At 41.4% G+C, this 17338-nt stretch overlaps 1 protein-coding gene across 2 annotated transcripts; it reads left to right on the top strand.

Annotated features, from left to right (window-relative positions):
* The first annotated feature begins 2022 nt into the window (after window positions 1-2022).
* On the top strand, window positions 2023-9854 carry TENT5C (terminal nucleotidyltransferase 5C). 2 transcript variants are annotated; one of them, XM_061637884.1, is made up of 2 exons: window positions 2023-2126; window positions 6380-9854. In XM_061637884.1, the coding sequence occupies exon 2, from the start codon at window positions 6402-6404 to the stop codon at window positions 7563-7565; it is 1164 nt and encodes a 387-aa protein (XP_061493868.1). In that variant the 5' UTR covers window positions 2023-2126; window positions 6380-6401; the 3' UTR covers window positions 7566-9854. The 2 variants fall into 2 exon arrangements, with proteins under 2 accessions (XP_061493868.1, XP_061493874.1); XM_061637890.1 differs by lacking the exon at window positions 2023-2126 and adding an exon at window positions 2194-2346.
* Window positions 9855-17338: the final 7484 nt, after the last annotated feature.

The raw sequence follows: 17338 nt of genomic DNA, 5'->3' as shown, positions 1-17338 counted from the left end.
CACTTGCATTTTAATTTTTTATTTGTTATGGACATTGTTTATTTGTTTTCTACAAAATAAACAGTAGAAAATCTCTCATTGTTTGAACTTGAACTCTATTGATTATAGTCTGCTGTTTCTGTATAAACTTCAGCCTTTGTTTATTAGCATGCTTGAGGTAAAGAACTCCCCTTTAATAAGAGCATGTATAGAGTGCCCTTCCTTGTTTAATCTTATTGATTTATTACATTTATACACCACCTTTTCATCCAAGGAGCTCAAGGTAGTGCACATGGTTCTTCCGCTCTTCCTTTTATCCTCACAACCATCCTGTGAGGTAGGTTAGGCTAAAAAACTATTATCTGGCCCAAGGTCACCAGTGAGCTTCATGACTGAGTGGGTGTTCAAACCCAGGTGTCTCAGATCATAGTCCAACACTCTAACCATTACACTGGCTCTCCTTCAATCACACATCATTGCAATTCAGTGCTAAACAAGTAATGGTATGATCAGATCACCCCCTTTGAACCACCCAACTTTTTCAACCTACGTACATGGTTCCGGATGCTTATTTTGTTATTTTGATTTCTAAAAACATATCCTTTTCTATAAAATAGCATTGATTCCCAAGTAAATGTGTTTAGCATCAGGTCAGCAGAAGCAAAGTCCATTTTATTCCTGACTTAAGTGAGTTTAAAATGTGAAATTGCATGTGCTTGCATTGGAGTATTTCCTCTTTTTAAGTCAAGTATGGTTTTTGCTCTAACATAGCAGGAATATAGGTAGCAGCAACTGTAAAGCTCAGAATGGCAAGGTGCAGGGGAGGAAAAGTTTATTGTGTGGTTTACAATTGAAGTACTGTAATGCACATTTTAGCATGCTTTAATTATTGTTTGGGTATCTCCTTCCCATCCTGCTTCAGTTAATGCACATTTACCACATTTCACAAGTTAAGTTCACAAGCGTGAGGCCAGGAATTTCCACTTCAAATCTCACATCAGCCATTTATGGTTTTAAAATAGAAAACCTACATTGCTTTTCCTGCAATAAAGCACTATTGTGCACAAATAAGACATAACGCCATCTGGTATCTGAATAAGTCCTAGTTCAAATAAAGAGATCGCTGGGTATGTATTTTTTCTCATAGGGAGGCATCTAAAGACCACTGCAGAGGAATGGAGGAGAGACAACAGCCCAAACTTGGAGCTGAAAAACATGTTATTTATTTACAGAATCACTCCATGAATTAGCCCAGTGGCCTGCGGCGTTTGGAACATGCACTCTTTTTTCAAAGGCACCAATGTTTGTTGGTTCTCATAGCAACCCCCTCATTACTTAGGGCTCATCCAGACGACTGCAAAATGTGATACACGATCTTCTTAGGCGAAAGAAATAGTCTATATACCTTGAGAAAAGTGCGTGTGCTCGAAAGGCCTCAGGCATCCGGATCCACTCGTGGAATGTTTATGTAAATAAACGAGTATTCTTTGGCACCTGAACCTCTTTCTTTTGGAAGTTCAGCAACATCAGGAGATCCCCCCCCAATGAACGCTTGATTTTGACTTACTCCAACTGGCCCCGATTTCAACAAACTGCAATCCCTCGCCCTTTGCCCATTGAGCCTCATGGCCCTAAATAATATTCAGTTGATTTATATATCAGAAGTTCAGCAACATCAGGAGACCCCCCCCCCATGAACGCTTGATTTTGACTTACTCCAGCTGGCCCCGATTTCAACAAACTGAAATCCCTCGCCCTTTGCCCATTGAGCCTCATGGCCCTAAATAATATTCAGTTGATTTATATATCAGAAGTTCAGCAACATCAGGAGATCCCCCCCCCGAACGCTTGATTTTGACTTACTCCAACTGGCCCCGATTTCAACAAACTGAAATCCCTCGCCCTTTACCCATTGAGCCTCATGGCCCTAAATAATATTCAGTTGATTTATATCAGGGCTGAATGAACCCAATGAGGGGACTCTCCGTTTTTCCTCCGCCGCCCGAAGGTTGGCTGCGGCAGCCGGGGCGGGGCCTCGCGCGAAGGCGGGTGTTTTATAAAGGAAGCCGCGAGAGGGGCTGAAGGAGAACTCTGGCTGTTACTGCGCGCAGGGACGGTTTTGGGAGAGAGGCTACCAGGGCTCTTTGGTGAGTGTACCGGGAAAGGGAATGCAACCGCCCGGGCCCCGCCTTAGGCTCTCTAGGGTGGGAAGCGATCGCACCTTCGCTTCACGCGCTGCCTCTGCCGGCGTTTTTTTCCTCCCTGTAAGGTCGGCCTCGGAGTGTTGATTGCTGCGAGTTTGACAGCTTTGGCCCCTGGCGAAGGGAAACGCTTGGAATAACTTTTGTGGGTTTATAGGCAACAAAAGTAGGTGATAAAAAGATGAATGGCGATATGGACGCGAGCACTACTACAGAGGGCTCCCCTGTATTAATTAAAACTCCCTGTTAACAGAAAGCTAGTACCCAAGGGCGAGAGGGTGCTTTTTTCTTTTTTAGCCCACTCCTTTTCCGGCTTTCGACCTGCTTGGGGTTCTTAATGGGGGAAGCACAACAAATTGTGATGATTCCCATCCACACAAGCACCCCTGTAGTCTTAAGCCGTGTTCTACTCTACCATCTGCTACCTATTCTAACGTTTCTTTACTGCTTGTGTAGTCTTGCATCCTTCAAGTTGTGGCTTAGTCAGTGCCCTTATCAGTTGATCTCTGTCATGACAATTTGGTTATTGTGCTCTTCTCCTTCCCTAATAGTTTTCATGGGAGATTATTGCTACAATTTTAAACAAATCTATTTGAGAATAAATTTTACTGAAATTGCTGTGAAGTACTTTTGACTAAAGGCAAGCAACGATGCTGGTTTATTAGGGGAAGAAAGCCAAAGAAGTAACTATGTTTTAAGACCAACTAAAAGCAGTAAACATGCTATTGCATTTCACACAACTCTTCCTTATGCTGCATGTTAAATAGAATAGGGAGTGTGTGGTGGTGGAAGAGACAGAGGCTTTGCTAGTAAAGGGCATGGTGGATACTTGTCTTTAGATCGACGCAGGGAAATCTGTGGCCCTCCAGATATTGCTGGACTTACAAATGTAAGTGGTTACAAAATCTTGGGTTGTATTCAACTAAGTTCTCAGAGTAGGCTCTTTGAAATTAATGAACCTAAGTTACCCATGTCTATTCATTTCAATGAGTCTCCTCTGACTAGGACTAGTACTGAATGCCACCACTTATGTGCAGTCTCGCACAGCTGGATTATTTTCTCAGGATGCTATTGTGTGTGCTGTCTCAGAGCAAAACTGCCCTGAATACACCAGAACAAGCTTTGACATAATGCTTGGGTATCTTATCAATGCCTCAGCTAGGTCCAGTAGCTTAGCCTCCGGTCTGCATTCGGACACATGTGATGGTTGGTGTTTTTTGTTTTAAAACAGTTTGGTTAAGGAAGCATCTGCCATTCAGTTCCTGTTGTTCATTCTTCCTGCAGAAATGCACCTTATAAACTTTCCTGTTGAACAGAATTTATACTGGAGTGGTCCAAGGCTGCAGCTATGTTAAATAGAGCTGTGGGAGACTTTGCTTCACCTCCATGTTCCCAGGGACCACTGCTGCCTGCTTTCCCTATGCCTTGCTGCAGGAACTCTTCAGCTTTTTCCTTCCCTTCTACCACTAGCCAGCCACAGCTCTTCTGAGGGGTTGGCTACACAGAGAACCATTAGATTGTGTTTCTAGGTGTGTGACTGAGAGTATTAAGGAGGCAGGGGCATCCACACTACGTTGCTAACAAACATGGGGATTACAGGGCGTTCCTTGGACTTCTGTTCTCTTCAGTTAGCTATGACTGAATAAAACTTGTAAACTACAGCTGGGTGCCACTTCTTAGGATTTCAGGTGTTCTATATCCCCTGTTTTCAGCTGTAAAATATTGGAAGGTACATTCTTCTGTGCTTGTAAATACTTCCAACCTTACACTAAGACACGAGTATGCCTCTGCCATTGTCATTAAACACTGATGAAGGTTCCTCTCTACTATATGCTGTATTGGTTGGTTTGAACCAGTTTGTACCGTGTAAAATGGCAGTCTGGGTGCATTGCATGGTGTCTCTAGTGTTCATGTGCCACACCTGTAAACATGCGGGGGGGCATTAGAATGTGTAGTGATCTTTTATTGGAGACTAATAATACCCTAGCTAGAGCCTGACCTTCTCACAGGTGACAAGGGGACTAAAATACTTATTCATATAACAGGAGAAGCCTGGTCCTAAGAACATAAGAAGAGCTTACTGGATCAGTCCAGTGGCCCATCTAGTCCAGCATCCTGTTCTCATGGTGGCCAGTCAGATGCCTATGGAAAGCCCACAAGCAGGGCCTGAGTGCAAGAGCACTCTCCCCTCCTGTGGTTTGCAGCAACTGGTGTTTGGAAGCTTACTGCCTCTGACTGTGGAGGCAGAGCATAACCATCATGGCTGATAGCTACTGACAGCCTTATCCTCCATGAGTAACCACAGATAGTCTTATCCTCAATGAAGGATAAGGATCAACTTAATGGGGCACCCAACACCAATTTCTCTGATTAAAATTTTTAAAAAACAACATTTAGAGCTAAAGACATAGTCTAGAAGTAGAAGGGACTCTAACAATATGGTATATGGAAGCACGTATAGGCTCTTCAATGTTTGGGGTTGCTACTTTAGATTTCTGAGGTGCCTAATTAAATTTGCACAAGGATGGTAACTTAAATCCATGCTCTGCCAGATCACTCAGGATAGGTGTTGACTACTAGGGCATAACTAGGTAGAGAGCAACCCTGCTGCCAAGTTACTGTTCTTGGAAGTCCAGTATTGGTTCTCACTGTTGCTTCAAGTATTCTTCCTGTCAAGATCTTGTGGTATGTGAACCTCTCCCTCTTAGTAAATTCCTGAGCTTAGGAGGGTTGATGGTGAGGCGGTATGCCGTTCTAGGTTATAAATATTCAGGAGCACTTCACATAGAGAAGATACTTGCACTTACCCCTGGCCATGGTACCATTTCAGAGTTGAAAAAGATATAGTCAGAAAAAAGTATAGGGTGCAGAAACTATAAGGCCATCTTAATACCTCCACCCAGAGCATGTTTAAACCTATGTGGAAACTGATCTTTGCTGTGTTAAATGTTTTGATCAAAGTGCACGTTTTGGCTGAAAATTCTATAGTGAGCTTCTTGGGTAGCATAAGCTAGAACTAGGAGGAGCCATAGTTCAGTGATGAGATGCAAAACAAGTATTCCAGGTTCAGTCCTTGGCATTTCCAGATAAGGGTGTACAGGCTTAGGGAATACCTCTGCCCGACACCCTGGAAAGCCCCTGCCAGCTTCAAATATTCACATGTGACCTGTAGATGAGTGCATATGGAAAGAGAGAGAGATGTTCAGTGCATACAAATGTTGTACATATCTAAACTTTATATAATATACTATACACTGTACATGGCACATGCCATACTAAATATGCTGCAGTAAATACCAAGAGGTTTTAGTGGGAGGAGATGCAGAAGGGGTACACTTGTGGGTGGAGAATGTAAGATATAGTCTCCTCTTGTTTTGAGCAGATGGGTAAGAACATTAGTATTCAACTTGTAGCTGCAGTAGCAACCCACAATTGACACACCAGTTCTAGAGAAAGATAAAGGAGTCAGAGAGAGAAGACAACTGGGACAGATTACTGATTGCTGCTGGATGGGTTAAGTGATCTAATTATCTTTCATAGTCAGCAACCAAACTTTGGAGAGAAGCTTAGCAGCTAACCCTTTGGATGCCAAACACACATGGTCCCAGTTCATGCATTCACCAGGAACCCACGTTGAAATAGGATGCTGGAAGATGATATCAGCTGAGCCCTTCCCTTCCCCCATGCAGATAGCTTTCTTTGGGAACTGGCACGCATAGACACCTAGTTCACACAGAGCAGGGGTAGTCACCGTGGTGTTGGACTACAACTCCCACCAGCCCCAGACACCACAGCATTAGATAGAAAATGTAATGAGACCAGAAATCCAAGGTGCAATCCTAAGAGTTGTACCCTTATTCTCTAAGAGTATTTTAAGGGAAGATGTTTGTATTCCTCACAACAAATGAGCATTACTTGCATTTGCTGTTCTGATCATTTGCAAAACTTTGAATATATTGCAGAAGATGTTAAGAGAAACTGAATGCACAGTCCATCCTTCCATTGTAATTAATGGAACTTGAGGGACTAGGGCTGAGCAATCTGGACTGCAGCAAGCATTGTGAAACATAGAATAAGTTTATCCAGGTTCCTACCTCTTTCCATGAAGGGCTTCTCTGGCCAACAGCAGAGTCTTGCATTAGCTGTGTCCTCTTGGTATAACTGCACAATCTGATCAAAATGTTTTCTTCCTCTTCCAGTTATTTCAAACATCAGTCTACAATGGCAGACAACAGACCAAATGCTGATTGCATGTCCTGCAGTGTGCTCAGCTGGGATCAGGTCGGTCGCCTTCATGAGGTCCTGTCAGAGGTGGTACCAATTCATGGACGAGGCAATTTTCCAACTCTGAAAATAACCCTGAAGGATATTGTTCAAACTGTTCGCCGCAGGCTGGATGAAGTAAACATTCAGGTGCATGATGTCCGTCTGAATGGTTCTGCAGCAGGTCATGTCTTAGTCAAAGATAATGGACTAGGCTGTAAGGATCTCGATCTTGTCTTTCAAGTGTCAGTACCAAATGAGACTGAGTTCCAGTTGGTCAGAGATGTGGTTTTGCAGTCCCTTTTAAACTTCTTGCCCGAAGGTGTGAACAAATTGAAAATTAGCCCTATGACCCTTAAGGAAGCCTATATTGAAAAACTGGTGAAGGTGTGCACTGATATTGACCGATGGAGCCTCATATCTCTTTCCAACAAGCACGGCAGGAATGTAGAGCTCAAGTTTGTGGATCGTATAAGGCGGCAGTTTGAGTTTAGTGTGGATTCTTTTCAAATCATACTAGATTCTCTGCTCTTGTATTATGATTGCTCAGAAAACCCAATGTCTGAGCATTTCCATCCAACTGTAATTGGAGAAAGTATGTATGGTGACTTTGAGGCAGCTTTTAATCACCTTAACAACAGACTGATAGCCACCAAGAACCCTGAGGAAATTAGGGGAGGGGGCCTCCTGAAGTACAGCAATCTTCTTGTGAGAGACTTCAAGCCCATGAACAAGGAGAAGATAAAAACCCTGGAGCGTTACATGTGCTCTAGGTTCTTCATAGACTTCCCAGACATTCTGGAACAGAAGCGTAAATTGGAGACATACCTCCAGAACCACTTTGCTGAAGAGGACAGGAGCAAATATGACTACCTGATGACCTTGCGCAGAGTGGTGAATGAAAGTACTGTGTGCCTCATGGGACATGAGCGAAGGCAGACACTGAACCTGATCTCCCTTCTAGCACTCAGAGTGCTGGCAGAGCAAAACATCATCCCTAATGCTACTAATGTCACTTGCTATTACCAACCAGCTCCGTATGTTAGTGATGCAAACTTCAGCAGCTACTACATTGCAGATATCTATGGCCAATCCTATCCCACCTGGCTGCCTTGTAACTAATTTTGAGCTTTCTGCATTCCAAAGCCCCAACCAACCAGAATGGAATGTCTCCCAGATTTCTCTTTCCTTTATAGAAAACAATAGCGCTGCTACTTAGAGTTTATTAAATAGTCTTAGTCAGGCCATCGTGTGGCCCCATCTTTCCTAGAATATCTTATCTTGTCTAAAAGAAGCAACTGTCCTAAAGCTTGTCTATATAATTGCCCAAGGCTTTCTAAAACTGAAGATGGAAAGATGCTATTGGGACAGTGCCAGAGCAATAATAGCTGTTTGATTGCTCCAATGCCATCTTGCCTTCTGAAGTTTGAATTAAGTTATCTTTGCAAATGAGGACTAGGCTGATAGACCATGGAAAATCATGGCTACAGTCCTGCACACAATCAAACTGCTCAAACACCTGTTGGAAATCAGTAGTAGATAAGCAGCTTAACTGTATGCAGGATTGCAGCCATTTTCTTTTTTTTTTTAGGAAGTCTTAATTAGCAGTTGGCTCATTGCTGCTACAGCAGCACTAAAAGATGAATTTTAGTTTGGAGAAAAGAATGGATTCTGCCAAATCTGTCACTTAGTTTAAAGAAATTAAGGCTATCCTAAATCACATGATACAGAAATTCTAACTTAAGTAAGACTTTAAAAAAAAGTACTAGCTAATATATGGCAATTATGTATCTTCAGTTTAATCTTTTATTTTCCACTGAAACTTGGGCTGACCTGCCAGGGAAATGTAGGAGAAATATGGAACATTTTTTTTATAGAATTCAGTTGAAATGGTAGGACTTCCCTAATTCTCTGAAGTTGCAAGTCTTAAAGGCTAACCAGTAGAAAGCTGGAATGGCTTTGCTTTATTACGTTGATGTACTGCTCCACTGGCTTACAAGTATGTATGACTAGGAATTTCAGGAATAATACTGTTGAAGACTTAATTGGTGAGAACCACACTGGAAATAATGGCTCCAAGCTAGTAGATGTCTTAGACCAGAAGACATTTTCTATAACGATGTTCTAGTTTCAAGAGGGGCTCCTCTTGAAAAATGGGTTCAATTTTTTTTAAAAAAACCTGGAGCTTTTTGACCAAAGATTAGTTGTGTTCTCCTCCCACTCCCTACCTCCCCAAAGAAGTCTCAAAGTATAGAATGAGGTGCCTTTTCACATGTAGCATATAAACAGGCTGGCTTCAAGAAAAGTTCCTGTAAAGATGACCTATCTGGAGTGTTGTGTTAGCTCCACTGTCTTCCTGAAGGAGGCTGTTCAAAGGGAACATGGTGCAAAGTAGCTTAATTTTGGCTGCAGTCCTCTAGTTGGCAATGTTAATTTATACTTATACTTAAAAGAATCCATGTTTTGATAAATTAGCATAGGTATTTGAAATCCAAACAGTGGCTCCCAGCAGAAGTTTTGAATTCTTCAACCATGTTGTCTAAATCAAAATGGAAAGGTAGTAGGGAAAACTAACTTAACCCATGTGGCTTTCAACAGCACTTCCTATTGCAGCTGGCCATGCACTTAATTGGTAGCCTTTGCATACATAATATCCCAGAAAAGGAAACTAGCTTAAGTTTAGGAGCATGGTCATAATAAAACACTTATTTGGGAACCAATTCTGTTTGCATAGCATTGAAGTAATATGGAATAAAAAGTAGTATTTGGACCTCTTCGTACATTTTCCTCAAAACAAGAGGACAGATGGTTTTGTTAGTGCTGCTACTTCTGCAGCGCAGAGATAAACGCTATCTGTAGAAATGCAAATATGCCTGGCTGTTCAAAAGCAGCACCACCTTGGGTGAAGTACTAGTTGAACCAAATGGATAAGCAGTCAAGTGTTGGGTTGCTGAAATTAGTGCCAAGTACCTGCCAGTTTCAATTACTTTTCCCATACTGCACATTTTTGCTGAGTCACTTTAGAGTGCCTGAATATTTCTTGATTGCACTCTTTTTGCCTATAATTGTCAGTAGAGCAAGGTGCATTGTTGCTCTTAAAGACTATTTAAGTGCTAGATTGCTTCCTGTCATGTGAATGCACCTTAGGGTGGGAGGAATATAAAGTGGGGTTGTTTTAAGAGGGCCTAGAACAACAAACTGGAGTTTAGGTTTTGTTCAGTTTTGAACTGAAAGTTGGAATGGACTGTAGAATTTCTTTACTGTTGGAACTTGTTCCATGCATGTATAGTAAATATGCATTTCTTTACATTATTAATGTCAGTTGGTGGATGAGTGGCTCTTGGGAGGGCTACAAATATGCACCTTATTTTGGTTTCCTTAAAGTAAAACAAATAAAGATTGTCAACTTGAGTGTAACTGTTGATCCTCCTTTCTCCCTCCCCTCAAATTAAGGGGTTTTCCAAAGATCCAGTGGCAGTTTAATTTCTAGTCTTCCTCTCGACTTACCCAGTTCCAAACCAACTATGTAATATCCTTCCAGTTCCTTTTTATTTTGGGTGGGAAATAGATATGGAACCAGTGTACTTATCCAGTTCTCAAGGTTAGCACTGTTATGGCACATCTTTGCTGTCAATTAGGCTGTGATCTACCTAATACAGGTAGCATTAGGTAGAGACTGCACCAGCTATTTTCTGTCCTTGTTCAGATTCTAGCACATTCATGCATTCATATGATACTAACATGACCACAGTGTCCTAGATTTCACAAAAATTATATCTCTCATCCAGGCTTATGAGAGATTAATTCCATAATAGCCTGAATAAAAAACCAGTGATGCCCTAAGTTAATAGTGGGCAGCAATAAGGCATTAGCTGACCTACTGATAACACTTGAGATACAAAATTAGAAGGTGAACCAAAGAAAGGCAGATTCAATACTAATATAAAAAAATGAGGTTAACTGATATTTATTTGACTTATATTACTGCATATTATTTACATTTATTACCTGCCCTTCACCCAAACATCCCAACAGTTTTAAAATACAATTAGGTTGCAAATGGGAAGAGTAAATTCCAGTAATAAAACTAGTAGATTTGGGTTCTAGTCATCATTCCAACCAATGCTATTCCTAAAAGCCAGGATCAGTTCTACAGGATGCGATGACTACTCATATTAAAAGGAATGAATGTTGTAGACAATTTTTCTCCTATAGGGCCATGATATTTGCAAACATTTCTTTGAAAAAATGTGCTCTAGCTGTGGAAGAGTACAGTAACAGAGGGCTTTGTGGGTGGCAGACCAGGCTGTTGGCAATATAACCTATGTAACTTGACAGATCTAGTTAAACAAAATCTTGCAGGCCAAACGGGCTGCACATCAAAGGATACTTTCAGTCAGTGGGGACCAGTTGAGTCTCACTATGCAAGTACAGCAGTGCATGCTGAGGCCTCCTTCAACACACAATTTTCTTTGCCAGATTTGGATACAAGTCTAGTACCCAGTGTGGGCATACTCAAATGTGTACATGGGTTATAGCACAGGGATATCTGCCTTCTATGTAATTTCCCATTGGAATGTTAAGAGAATTACCACATAAGTAGGTATGTATCAAGTTCTGAATGTAAAAAATCAGTATTTCTATTTACCTAGGCTTTACATTAATATTAAATATGGACCTAATCATCAGTGAGGTGGGGAACTTGTCTCATCTTCCCAACTCCAAACTACAAGTGAGATGTTTCTCCATAACCAAAGTTATGTGCCTTCAAATCAATTATGACTTATGGCGACCCTATGAATCAGTGATCTCCCATAGCATCTGTCATAAACCACCCTGTTCAGATCTTGTAAGTTCAGGTCTGTGGCTTCCTTTATGGAATCAGTCCAACACTTGTTTGGTCTTCCTCTTTTTCTACTTTCTTCTGTTTTTCCCAACATTATTGCCTGTTCCAGTGAATCATGTCTTATCATTATATGTCCAAAGTATGATAACCTCAGTTTCATCATTTTAGCTTCTAATGATAGCTCTGGTTTAATTTGTTCTAACACCCAATTATTTGTCTTTTTCGCCGTCCATGGTATCCACAAAGCTCTCCTCCAACACCACATTTCAAATGAGTTAATTTTTCTTTTATCCATTTTTTTCACTGTCCAACTTCCACATCCATACATAGAGATCGGGAATACCATGGTCTGAATGATCCTGACTTTGGTGTTCAGTGATACATCTTTGCATTTGAGGACCTTTTCTAGTTCTCTCATAGCTGCTCTCCCCAGTCCTAGCCTTCTTCTGATTTCTTGACTATTGTCTCCATTTGGGTTAAAGACTGTGTCAAAGTACTGATAATCCTCGACAAGTTCAATGTCCTCATTGTCAGCTTTAAAGTTACATAAATCTTCTGTTGTCATTACTTTAGTCTTCTTGATGTTCAGCTGTAGTCCTCCTTTTGTGCTTTCCTCTTTAACTTTCAACAGCATTTGTTTCAAATCATTACTGGTTTCTGCTAGTAGCATGGTATCATCTGCATATTTTAAATTATTGGTATTTCTCACTCCAGTTTTCAAACCTCCTTCATCTTGGTCCAATCCCACTTTCCGTATGATATGTTCTGCATATGATAATATACACCCGTCTCACACCCTTTCCGATGGGGAACCAATCGGTTTCTCCATATTCTGTCCTTACAGTAGCCTCTTGTGCAGAGTATAGGTTGTGCATTAGGACAGTCAGATGCTGTGGCACCCTCATTTCCAAAACACCACACAAATCTCCCTGCTTTTAGAAAAGCAGCATGGCAAAGAGACTAGAACCACTCTCCTCAAAATCTAACTTTCTAAGGGAAATGGTTTTGGGGGGGGCTGTATGCAGGCGTGTTGGGCAATCTCCAACCACTACTCTAACATGACAAAGCCTACATGTGGATTCACCATTAATAACTGGCTTCTAGTAAAATCAAGCTGTTGCCTTTTTTTAGTAGGTTGCCAATATTTCTGTTTGATTTTCAATTAACAATGTATATAGGTGCTGGAATAATAACTTGACAGCTTTCAGAACAGCTTGTTCTGAAGTGCTCAGAAGCAAACGCCTTTTTTAAATCAAGTCTGGTTTCAAACAGCTGCTGGTTTCAGCCCTGCACACATTGGGTATTACATTTAAGCATAAATGCAGTTCTCATTTCAAAACTGTACAGTAGTAGTTTTGCTTCTGAAAAAGGTGCATGGCCATACCATATTACTGCACTGGGCAAAAAAGGAGGAGGGGGAATATGGTGGTACAGGATGCTAACCTTGTCAAGGTGTATAAAATTTAAATAAAATATCTGTAAACATATGCACTGAGGTAGGCAGCATAGTTTAGATACATATTTTTCCCTGCCGGGGAGGGGGAGGAACAATGATATACATTACCAAAAAAGAGGATGTGCATCACCAAAAAGGATGTTAATTTGCTTAAAATTTGCATATGGTGATTTGTATGTACAGAGGCAAATTTAGGAGTAATTCCTACAGTGTAAATAGAAATACAGTATATTTCACCATAGTGGGAGAGTGACATAGTATACTTGCTCAGTCTGCTGAAAAGGGGCTACTAACTGATGAGAGTAACTTCAAGACTCCGGCTCTTTTATGGTTTCTTATCTTTAAACCAGGCTTGGACTGGGCAGCTCTCAAATGCAGAACCGTCCTTTTGACAGCTGTTCAAAATAGTAGACTGTCCTCTGTAAAGTAAGACACATGCACGTTCTATTTTTTCCTCAAAGTTAGGCACAAGCAGAATAGGGCATCAGGAATGGAAAGAGAACTAGGGAAGGGCTAAAAGAATGGCTGGAGGAGAAAAACAAAAATTACAAATGAGAAACCTCTGGCTGGGGTGACAGGCCAGAACACTTGTTTCTCCAACTGCTGGTAGTGAAAAAAATTGGATGCAAAATTAGGTGATGTCTCCTCTTTCAGAATGAGTGAAATACTTCTTTAAAGAAGTGTTTTAAAGTAGTATCATGGCTCCAGGTCGGCTATTCTCTTGTTAGATAATTATTAGGAATGGCCTCTTGGAACCCAGAGATCCTTCTCAAGTATTTTGAAGGAAAGAGTCACTAGGACTTGGAAAATGTGGCCTCCATCTAAAGGAAGGGCCCAGGGCTGGCCCAAGGAATTTTGCTGCCAAGTAGAGGTACAAATGGAGCGCCTGCTGGCATTAAGGTGCAGAAGGACCAGAAGCTGGCAAGTCACTTTGGCAGCTGACAGCAAATCCCAAAAGTCCACTTCCCTGATGGTAAAAATATTTGTTTCTCTTTCACAACATCTATAATTGGCTGCCTCATTTTGTCTAATGATATGGCTGCCCCTGGCAGAGGCTAATGTAAGGGGCATATCTGAAAAGCTGCACTTTAGAAAAGAGAAGGGAGTAGGGAAAAAACTGAATTGGCTGAAGGCTGGAATAACCAGTGGGTAGAGGACCTTTCTCTGGAGATCAGGTTGTTGTGTTCTATTTATAGCCTTGGGTCCCAAGGTGGCTATCATGAACATAAAGGCATTTCCCTTCATCATAAAGCAAACATTACAAAAATGCTGTTAAGGTCCCAGTACTCTGTCATCTAGGGGAAGCTCATTTCTGAGCAGCACTGTCTATTCAGATTACTAAACAAGCAACACTTGTGATATGTAAAGGCTTCAAAACACTTACCCCCCCCATAATGTTGAATGTGTTCCTGTCAAATGCTTTAAAAAACCAAGTAGGGTAAATCCCCTGATTTATTCAAGCCTAGACTTTGTGAAGCTATTTAGGAGCACCCTAACAGCTGAAGCATCTCTAAGCATGTGGAAAATAACTAGAATATCTAGGGGAAAATGTTGAGCGGGTTGAGTCTGAACAGGCCACTATCCTTAGTTATGACTAAGATGCAAAATTGTTCACAGTGATGGTGGCTTTGAGATTTAATTCATTCATCACTCCCTACACCAAAACTGACCAGAATGCATCTATGCAAGGTAGGCAGTTGTCAGGCCCAGTTCAGCTCATTCTAAATGTGATCCACTAAACCAGGGTAGCAGTAACCTGTGATATTCTAGATGTTGTTGCTAAACGATAGCTCCCAGCATCCCTGACCATTAGCCATGCTGGCTGGGACTGATAGGATTTGGAATTCAAGAACAGCTAGAGGGCCCCAGATTGGCCACTCCTGCAATACAGTAAACGTAACAGTAAACCATTGTTCATTCTCACACTGGGTGTGGTGGATGCACAAACAAATTTCACAGATTAGAATGGGGATTCCTTAATAGGTGACTGTAGAAGATGAGGCTGGGAGAAAGGTTTATCATCAATGCAGTTTCCTATCTTTATTGAACCTCTGAAACAGTGGTCAGAATTAACTCTGCTGCCCTGAGCTCCTACTGGGGGGAAGAATGGGATATACATTTAATAATTTTAATAATTTGCAGGTGTTTGCATTGCACAATGGAACGAAACAAAAGTGTCCCTTTTTGTCCCTCTTGTTTGCCATCTCTTTGGAGCCCCTGGCACAGCCATACAGGCCTGGTAATTAATCCAGTGCGCTATGCCATTGATAGGTTTGCATTGGTAGGTTTCCACAATTAGTATCCAATGGCTTACTTTGTCCTTCACATAGCAGCCAGTTAAAAAGTTTTTCCTTGATCGTCCAACAGAAGGAGAATCTAAAGGCCAGGAGGAAGACTTGAAGGAGGAGTTAACAAACACACCCTATAGTATTTATTTAATGCAGCATCAAAGCCAAGCTCAGGAGCTCACTATCTTTACAAATGTAGTTCAGTTCTTGAAGAATCAGAACACGGGGACAGGCCACAGGTGAAAGGGGACTGTAGGTCAGAGCTTGGAAAAGTTATTTTTTTGAACTACAATTCCACTCCCAATCCAGTGGCCATGAAGTTGTAGTTTTAAAAAGTAACTTTTCTAAGCTCTGCTGTAGTAATAGGCAAAGTCAAGCTTTTGAGTCTGGTATTCCTGGGGATCTTTCAAAAAAGGGTGAGAGAATTCAACATATTAAACATCATTCATGTGAGTTAACATACTCGCTGGATGGAGGGGTGACAGGGAAAGTGACTGCCTTTCCCTTCCCCTGGCCTGGACTTCACAGCCTCTCTATCGGGGAGGGGATTGGCTGGCACTGTGCATCCCTCCTCCCAAAATGCCCCACCTAACACAGAAGCCTGGCTACAGGGTTGCCTGGGGGTAGTGATTTCTAAGGACTTGGATAACCTGAGGGTGTTTAACTTTGGCCTAGTGGTTATGTAAATTAAACAGTATAACAAGGGGTGGGATAAAATAAATCTTTCATGGTTCTGCAGGGTAGCAGCCCTGAAAATGTTTTTGCTACCAAAACTTTATCTTCCAAGCCCTTCCCATTTACTCCCAGGTGTTTTAAAATGTGGCAGAACATATTTAACAAATATATACATAAAGGGAAGAGACCCAGCCTGGGAAAAACCATGATATACAGACGTATGAATGAAGAGGGCGTGGGGACTATGGATCTACAAACTCACAATGTGGGGATTGTGGATCTACAAACTGACAATGTTGCCTACCAGCAAATGCATCGTAGTTCCCTGTTGTAGATGGCTATGGATAATCCATGGGTCTAGACAGAGATGGAACAAAAACCTTTCTTCTCAAGTAACCAATATTTGCAGCATATATATAACCCGATTTTGCAAAGTACACTCACGGTATGGATAGAAGGGTTGGTGGTAAAAAGTGGCCATTGTTGCCCATCCTGCTTTCAGTGGTAAGAATAAATAGTCACAGTACAGAAAACTGGAACACAAAAGTATTTATAGATTATACCATTTCCTGGCAGGAGGTGGGGAACCTTTCTTTGAGCAGCATTTAAGAGGGGAAATCCAGGCAAACTGGCTACAATTTGGCCAGGTCACAGTTTTTGTAAACAACCTTAGGGTACAGGCACAAGCCACTAGGCCAGAACTGAAACTATTTGAAGTACTGGTGCCGGGTCATAGGCCTAATGGGTTAGTGTCAAGTATTTACAAGTTACTGTCAGTGTCTCTCAAATTGTATAAAGGTACAAATAATAAGCTGTTCATCAAAGACTTACTTGCTCTTATGTTCGCTGCTGTTCGGCTGGTACTTTAGATAAGGTAACTATATACATTTGGTACCAACAAATCTGGTTTATTGAGCTCTTGGAAAAACTAATCCACCATATGCAGCTACCAATCCGGGAAACACATATGCTTTTGATGCTGTAGGGCAGTTTTCCCCACCTATATGACCAAAGCAACCTTGGAGAGGTTTCTGCCACTTGTTTACAGTAGGCTATGGAACAGTAAAACATTTTTTTCTAGTTGATCTTAACTCTTCTCTTGGAGTTTTCTTCTGACAACATTTCTTGAACATTCTTGTCATCTTGTGGTAACTGGAAGAATTGTGAAAATCCAAAGTTATTTAATAGTTTTATTCTATGCAGTTCTGTTAGAAATATTGACACCTAAGTTTTGCACTGAAACTGCTATGGAAACTGAATATATAAACATAAAAGAATGGCATCCTATGTCATTTCTCATGCTTTGCGATTGTGTTATCCTTTTAGAGCAGCCTAATGATGCACTGGATGGGTATGCCTGGAGCAGAGAGGCAGATTTTGTTTCAGGAGTGAAATATGGATACTTGTTTTGTATTCAAAGTAAAATAGTTTTTAAGGTTGGCCTTTTCTGTATCAACATGAAGTAGACTTGCAGAGCAGTCTTGTGGTCCCAGCTACACGAATGGTAGCGTAGTTGTGCTTAGCTGAGATCCTAAACAGCAAAGCAGACAGTAAACACACCAGAGTTCTCTCAACAGCAGAAATCACTCTGGTGCAGCCATTAGGAGACCAGTAACTGACACCCTGCAGG

The sequence above is a fragment of the Rhineura floridana genome, chromosome 1, assembly GCF_030035675.1.
Source record: "Rhineura floridana isolate rRhiFlo1 chromosome 1, rRhiFlo1.hap2, whole genome shotgun sequence".
Classification (NCBI taxonomy): domain Eukaryota; kingdom Metazoa; phylum Chordata; class Lepidosauria; order Squamata; family Rhineuridae; genus Rhineura; species Rhineura floridana.
The sequence above is the reverse complement of the archived record's forward strand: the minus strand, read 5'-3'. Positions and strand labels throughout refer to the sequence as shown.

Bases quoted from the DNA above. Each gene is read 5' to 3' on its own strand.
- TENT5C (XM_061637884.1), top strand. From the start codon at position 6,402: ATGGCAGACAACAGACCAAATGCTGATTGCATGTCCTGCAGTGTGCTC.